The sequence below is a fragment of the Salvia miltiorrhiza genome, chromosome 5 (genome assembly GCF_028751815.1).
Source record: "Salvia miltiorrhiza cultivar Shanhuang (shh) chromosome 5, IMPLAD_Smil_shh, whole genome shotgun sequence".
Classification (NCBI taxonomy): domain Eukaryota; kingdom Viridiplantae; phylum Streptophyta; class Magnoliopsida; order Lamiales; family Lamiaceae; genus Salvia; species Salvia miltiorrhiza.
Window position 1 is genome coordinate 823467 of NC_080391.1, and position 8668 is coordinate 832134.

An 8668-nucleotide genomic window follows, 5' to 3' on the forward strand; every position below is an offset into this window, starting at 1 on the left:
AATAGTATTGTAATCCTTCTACGAAAATAAAATTAGTAAAGTTAAATTACATAAATAATTTGATTGGATAAAAAGGCAAAAACATGGGTGAGACTGATCGAGTGTATGGAAGAGAGGGTCGAGGAAGGGTGGGTCAGCAGGGTCTGGGCGCAGGTCGCGAGTCTCAGGCCGGTTGAAAAATACGGATAATTCAAATTAATTATTGTTGTGATGAAAAAATAATTTTTTTTCCGCGATGATTGTCATTTTTACCCACGAGAGCTTGTATTTTTCATTTATTTGGTCAAGTAATTATTATCGTAAGTAGGGGTGGAAAATCGGGTTGCGGGTATCGGGTATACCCTCACCCGTCCCGATACCCGCGCGGGTATCGGGTACCCGATACCCGCAAAATTCGGGTGGAGGGTCGGGTGCGGGTATCACATCCTCAAAAATTGCGGGTAGAGGGTACCCGCGGATACCCGCATTACCCGCAAATAACATTATAAAATTAAAATTAAATAATTTTATTAGATTTTACTTTTAGGAATTAACTAATTAAATAATTTTATTAGATTTTTGTGAAATTAAAATTAATTAATTAACTAATTAAATAATTTTATTAGATTTTTGTGAAATTAAAATTAAAATTAAATAATTTTATTAGATTTTACTTTTACATTATAAAATTAAAATTAAATAATTTTATTAGATTTTTGTGAAATGCGGGACAAAATACCCTCCCGCGGGACCAAAAACCCGCAAAATTACAACTAAAAAAAAAAATTGCGGGACTGTGAGGGTACCCTCATACCCGCAGCGGGTATCCGCTGCGGGTATTCGGGTACCCGCATCGGGGAAGAGGGTCGGGTGAGGGTGCCATTTTCGGCAGTTTTCGTCCCGCGGGTACCCACATTTTGCGGGTAGGGTACCCGCGGGTACCCGATTTTCCACCCCTAATCGTAAGATAAGGTAACCATTGATATGAAGAAATGTAATGTTTCAATAAATATCATAATATATATATATAAAAAAAGCAATAAAATATTGTTGCAACTAAGAATTGAACCTACGAGACATGATAGATGAAGGAGCGTACCATTGAGCTAACAAATGTTATTTGTAGAGTTGCAGATACTTTTTATTTATGCGCTCCTGTTGAGAACCAATCTCATGTAAGACCAAATCATATAGAAAAGTTACACATCAATATAAAGGATATTTCATTTAATTCTATTCATCTAATTAATTCGCAATTTGGATTTGAAGTTTTTATACTGACTTCTAGGGTGTTAATTTAAGTTCTATTTTTATTCCTACAAAAATTCTATTATTATTACTATAGATATTATTTCAATTTAATACTATTAAGGGTATTTGGTGTATAAATACATGAACTTTACTCATTTTTCGGTATTTAACATGAACTTTAAATCCTAGATATAAATACATGAACTTTACTCACTTTCTAATATTTAATATGAATTTTAAAATATAGTTATAAATACGTGAACTTTAAAGTTATTCAATTTTTGACTCGTTTTTTTTTTTTTTTTTTTCAAATCAAAGTTGACTTAGAATGCCTGAATCTTGACGTGGACAATTTCTCGCTATAAAAATTAAACTTTACTAAATTCGTTGTCTATAGACAACTAAGTTACTACATTTGTTGTCTATGTTATGTTGTCTGTATATATGCGTTTTTCTTGTAGTGTTCTTCACATTAATAGGTACAACCACATCATAAAATTATACTTTATGATCACTTTTGCTGCATAAACTAAAAAAATGGCCCATTTTCACATTATTCAACCGTGTAAATATAAATCTATTGTGTATGTGTCAAACATTCTTTTTACTTACACGATAGAATTCATGTTACATGGTTGAACTAATAATGTGAAAATTGTCAATATACTGTGTGGAACATGAGTTTTGTTGTGCAAATGTAAATATATTCTACCATGTAAGGAAGAACATCTGCTTCAAATTAAAGTCGCTTTATTATAAGGGTGCGTTCTCTTTGGTTGTAAATTTTATCATGAGAATTAAAACGAGGGATAAACAAAATTTCACCCTTTAAATTCTTCATTTCTTTTCCCTCATTTCCTACTTGACCTTTACCTATTCCTCATTTTCACTACAAATAAGGGATAATATTATCCCTCCATTTTTTGTGTGATAATATTTTGTAGTGAAAAGGAGGAATGGGTAAGAGTTAAGTAGGAAATGAGGAAAAAGAAAAGAATAATTTAATGAGTGAAATTTTGGTTATCTCTTATTTTCCTATGATAAATTTAGAAACAAAGAGAACGCAAATGAAATTAGTTACAAGCACATTCGAATTATATTAATTTTACATGCACGTTGTTTTTGCTAGTAAAATTAAAGGACCTTGAAAAAAAGTTACAAAGCACTTAATGAAAGAAAAATATAACAAACATGTTAGGTGTTTTGCCTTAAATAAATAGATAGAAGTGTCAATTTTATATCTAGTAGATGATCTTTGAGGTCATTGCTGACGTCAAATTGATGATGTCATAATTATTACTCTTGCTGACATCTAAATTAACTATAGAGTGTGTATTTAGCTGCCCCAAAAGTCGTTTACCGGTCATTTTGCTGAGTACTAGTGTGACTCCACACACATATTCATCAAATTTAATAATTCTAAAAAGTCCATTATCTCCATTCTCGATCGTTCCTTTCCTGCAAATTTAGTTTGCCTATAATCTCCTTACTTTTTAATCAATTTTAAAGACAAAGTATAATCTCCTTATTATTATTATTATTATTATTATTATTATTATTATTATTATTATTATTATTATTATCATACACATGTATAAAATTTTGTTTCATTTTTTATCCACTTTCTTAATTGAAGTTAATTATTAACAATTAATAGTATTATAAATTTATGTTCTTATCATATATATATATATATATATATATATATATAATATAAATAAGAGGTTTACATCGATTCATCACCATTGTCATAATTTTAGGTTTTTGATTCACATTATAACTACTCCCATCACTCTCATATCATTAATGATTGACAACTCCATATAAGTGGGAAGACTTTTATGAGTCTTCTGCATGACGACCTGTGATTCTCTTGTGCTACGGTCATATGCAATTTTGAATATTTATTTGTATTATTCCTTCAATTAAATTGTTGGCTTATTTAATTTCTAATTTTGTGTCACATAATTAGATTATAAATCCTAAGTGCCTGCAGATTTATTGTCGCATGGCGGTTAGTTTAGCCTAAAGTCCAGTAGTATTAAATTAATTAGTGTGTGTGTGTTGGCCTAGCGGTTGGTGGTTCGTGGGTGTTCGAGTTCGCCGTTGCGTAATTTTAAATGTCTTTATTTATTTGTGTAATTTATCAAAGAAAACAAAATTAATTAATTAAGCTTGTCTCATGGGGGTGCGGAAACAAATTTAAGATTTTTTATTGTCAATTTGTGCGACTTTAATTATTTATTGCATACACAGATGAAGAATACGTGGCACTCTTAATGGTCTAAAACTGTCCAATGTTAGTGAGTATATATATTTTCTTTATATAAACTCTAAATCCTAAACCCTTAGAACATATATTTGGTATGATGAAATGGAATGAGACGACAGATAATGAAAAATAGGTAGGAATGGAATGAATGAAGGAAATGATGATTGATGACAACCCTTGAGCAATCGAGAATGAGCTAGTATTCTCATACAAGGAGTGGTGATTGGTAAGAAAAATGTACCAAATAAAGGAATGGACTAGAGATAGGAATCACCATTTCATTTCTCCTTCCATCCCATCATACCAAGCATGCATGTTCTTAATATATATTGTTATATATCAATCATTCACGAATACAATAAAGGATGTGAATTGGCTTATAGACAATAAAAATTAAATTGTTGTCTATAAATGTTTTAGACAACAATTTTTAACTTGTGTTGTTTGTAACCACTTAAAAAATTTGATTATAGACTACGTGAATTAAAACTTTATTGTCTATAATAGCTATAGACAACAAGTTGTAAAGTTTGTTGTCCATAACTGCCTAAAAATATACATGCTAATACACAACAAAATTAAACTTTACTAAATTCGTTGTCTACTATATTTGTTCTCTATGTTATGTTGTCCGTATATATATGTTTTTCTTGTAGTGTTCTTTCACATTAATAGGTACAAACACATCCTAAAGTTATAAGTTTTGCGATCACTTTTGTTGCATATATAAGCTAAAAAAAATTGCCAATTTACACATTAATATTCAACCGTGTAAATATAAATCTATTGTGTATATATGTATCAAACATTCTTTTTACTTGCACGATAGAATTCATGTTACATGGTTGAATTAATAATGTGAAAATTGTCAATATACTGTGTGGAACATGAGTTTTGTTGTGCAAAAATGTAAATATATTCTGCCATGTAAGGAAGAACACATCTGCTTCAAAAGTCGCTTTACTATAATAATAAAATGACATTAGTTACACATTTGAATTATATTAATAATATTAGTTAAACGTACACGTTGTTTCTGCTAGTCTATACCTATATATATTATAAAAGAGCCTTGTTTTACAAATTTTAATTTGCTTATTAAATCCCTCATATATACTTAATTTAAGGTCAATTGTGTAATTAATTTAATATATTATACATATATATAATAAATCTAAAAATATATTATGATTTACTATATTTTATATTTTAATAATTATTTAAGTAGTATTATTCATTAGATCGAACTCTTCATCCACATCCATTACAATTTTTTATTTAATAATTTATAAATACATTACAAAGGATTTATTTATTTATTTTATTAGAAGTTTGATTTTGCTAGAATAATAGGAATTGTAATTAATTATGCAAAGATTGAATAAAAATAATTTTATATTAAATTTAGATGATTTTTTTTTTCAATTTTATGATCGTATTAATATAATTTTCGAACATGGTCCAATAATTGGTTCAAAAATGTATTTAAATGATAAATGTTACGATAAAACAAATTAAACAAAACATATAAATTTGCACTCATAAAAGTATTTATTAAAATAATTCTTTTTTACGTGCGAATGCACGTCATCTACGCTAGTAAAAATAAAAGGACCTTGAAAAAAAAAAGTTATAGAAGCACTTAATGAAAGAATTAAAAATATAAATACAGTGTTTTGCCTTGAATAAATTGTAACGCCCCAATTTTCATAAACTTTTCAAACTAAAATCTTGAAGAACTAATAGTTAAAAATAAAATTCCTTGACTATCAAAATTTAAACTAATTTAAAATCAACTTGCTAAAACTAAAGTAGTAACATGAAAAAAATAAAATAAAACAATAAGTTAAAACTTAACAAGTTCAACTTAAATTTTCTATGCAAAATCTTTATTTCTAGTCATTCTCGACTTCCATGGCCACCTCGACTCCAGAACTGCAAAACTGAGAAGATAAGGGGTGAGCATATTGAAAATATACTCAGTGAGGAACATAACAAATATCCACATACGTCACATACGTAATTAAATCACATTATCATACTTGCAAACATACGCTCAGAGACCGGAGCCCCTTGACAAACATTATCATAGTTTGAGTCGATGGCTTAAGTCCCATGACCAAACACATACATAGATCAATGGCTTAGGTCCCATGATCGCACATAACAACATAGATCAATGGCTTAGGTCCCATGATCGCACATAACAACATAGTCATAAGATGCACGTAAACAAGTAATCAAACGCGATAAAAAAATATATATAACAATATGAATAAGCGTAAAATCCCTCACCTTAATGTCGTAGACAATAAAGTCTACAAATTCTGGAATGGAAAACTTAAATGCACCGCACCTAATCACATAAAATTCAAATAATAGCATATAAGGGCCTAAACAATGAACTAAAAATAATAATTTAAATCTATAAAACTTATTCTCGTAAGATCATTAATATTATTAGTCTAAATGAGTAAAAAAATAAACCTTATCTAATATTAATCCAATATTAACCTAAGTTCAAATTAATAATCCAGGCCTAAGTATTAATGAAATTCTATCTCAAATCTATGAAATTGTATGTATATATATATATGATTATAGGAAAAGATAAAAGTTCTGCAGACATACTAATCTTATGAAAACTTTAAGAATTAAACGAGTTTTGTAATTAGAGAAATTATTATACAAATTATTATAGAACTAAATCACTTAATCTAAACTCGCAACTACTGTTATTAAATGTGTTTACAAGAAAGGACAAATAACAATCCTTAGTTAAAAAAAGAGTAGCCGCCACTTTTTGTTGTGATGTGGAAAAATAATGAAACAAAATAAAAGGACTAATGTTAACAAGTAAATTAATATTACGTCAAATATTTAATACAACTTTAAAACCATAAAAAAAAAAATCAAAAGAAAAGAAAAGGGCAATCTTAACTATCATCATTACCAATTAGAACATAAAACTTCACTTTATTCCTCTTCTTGTTCTGTTCGTATGTAAAAAAATAAAATACTGAAGTTTATTGAAAAGAATTTAAAGACTTACCAATTAAAAAAAAAAAAAAACTCTTACTTGACGTGAGGAAAAATATTTAGAGCTACGTATGTGTGAGTTCTTAGGGTAAATATTAATTGTGTCTCTAATTTTTCAAAGAGTTTGATAAGTATAAAGATTGTATCATATGTATATCTCCTAATAAAATTAAGAATAAAAATGATAAAAGAGTTCTAATTCTAATAGGAATCGAAGTAATAATAATAATAATAATAATAATAATAATAATAATAATAATAATAATAATAATAATAATAATAATAATAATAATAATAATCTTGATAAAATTAATGGTGCATATCTATCTATATATATATATCATATAATTATCTAAAACTAATAAATTGTACAAGAAAAAAAATATTAATAATTAAACTTATATAATAAATGTAAATATTTGGGGTGTTACATAAATAGATAGAAGTGTCAATTTTATATCTAGTAGATGATCTTTTGAGGTCATTGCAGACGTCAGATTGATGATGTCATAATTACTTCCTCCGTCTCACAAAAATATGAACGTTTTTCCATTTTGGGGTGTCTCACAAAAACCTGAACCTTTCCATTTTAGTACATCATGGTCCACCACTACTTTTCCTTAATTAATTCATTACTCTCACAACACCTTTTAAAGTGGGACCCATCTTCCACTTACTTTAACTATCAACTAACATTTCTTAAAACCCGTGCATTTCTCTTTGTTCATGTTTTTGTGAGACGGAGGGAGTATTAAAATTTAAAGGTTTGCTGACATCTAAATTAACTATAGAGACTTGCGTATGTGTATGAGGTCATTGCATTCACGATATTGTTTCCATTTTTGTCATTTTGATCCGTCCACAATATCATTTACACGCCTATTTATAATATATAGTAGGGTCCACAAATTCCAGTAGTCACAACAATAGTGGGACCCAAACTCGATCCACTCTCAACAATATCCAATACCATCAACTATACGCGTCGTCGACAAAGTGGAAACAGAACAGTATATTGTAATATAAATGCCATAGAAAGTAGGAAGCTATATATTAAAAAGTAGGCCCCGCATGCAATAGATGAGTGTAAACAAACTAGTATAAATACAAGGCAACCTCACATTCTCAATCCACCACATCCTAAAGCAAAAACCATTATCTTCAAGAAACCCTAGCTAGCTAGCCATGACCGACTTCACCTACAACTTCTTGCAACTGCCGGCCCTGGTTTACGAAGGCGACGCCCACAGCTACCTCGGCCTCACGAAAATCGACGTCTCCGGCAACCCGCTGAAGCACAGCTACGGCCGAATCATCCACAGCGATCCGGTGCAACTCTGGTCAACCCCTAATGAGAAAGCCGACTTCGAAACCACCCTGAAATTCATCCCGAGCAGCAGCAACTACAGCCCGGCGGACGGCCTCGTCTTCTTCATGGTCCCCGTCGGCCACAACTTCCCGAGCGACCCCGATGGCGGAAACCTTGGAATCTACCCGGGTCCCCACTGCCCCAAAGTGTTTGCCGTGGAGTTCGACATCTTCCCCAACAATGAGTGGGACCCGCCTTACCCACACGTCGGGATCAACATTGAAACTAGGGCTTCCCAATATAACGTTCGGATTCCGGAGCCGTTCATGGGGAATGAGGTGACCTTGAGGATCAACTACGTCGCCAGCGAAGGACGCATCAACGTCAATGTCTCCAACGGCACAGAAAGCAAAGAGTTCCACAACATCAAGCCCTTGGACTTGAGCTCTTTTCTTCCTGAGAAGGTTCAAGTCGGGCTCGCCGGCTCCACCGGCGATTTGGTCGCCAAACACGACGTCAGTTTGTGGGGTTTCAGCTCCAATCTCGTTAAGAATGGAGCATAGATTCCATTCGTCTGAATTTGCGATCGTATCGTCCACGTCCATTTCCATTGTGTGATTTTGTGTATGTGTGTGTGCTTCATATATACTATATAATAAGGACTAGCGATCGATCGACTACTCTACTCTTGTCTTGTGTGTGTATGGATTGAAATATATATGAATGAAATGCTTTTTACTTTATTATTTCTCTGAGAACCGTTACATATAAAGTAGGTGCAGTCTCAACAAAAAAATTGTGAATTGTTTATAGGCCCA

The 8668-nt window shown here is 30.9% G+C and overlaps 1 protein-coding gene across 1 annotated transcript; it reads left to right on the plus strand.

Annotated features, from left to right (window-relative positions):
* The first annotated feature begins 7726 nt into the window (after positions 1-7726).
* Positions 7727-8413, plus strand: LOC131024731 (agglutinin-2-like). Its single transcript, XM_057954269.1, has one exon. The coding sequence runs from the start codon at positions 7727-7729 to the stop codon at positions 8411-8413; it is 687 nt and encodes a 228-aa protein (XP_057810252.1).
* Positions 8414-8668: the final 255 nt, after the last annotated feature.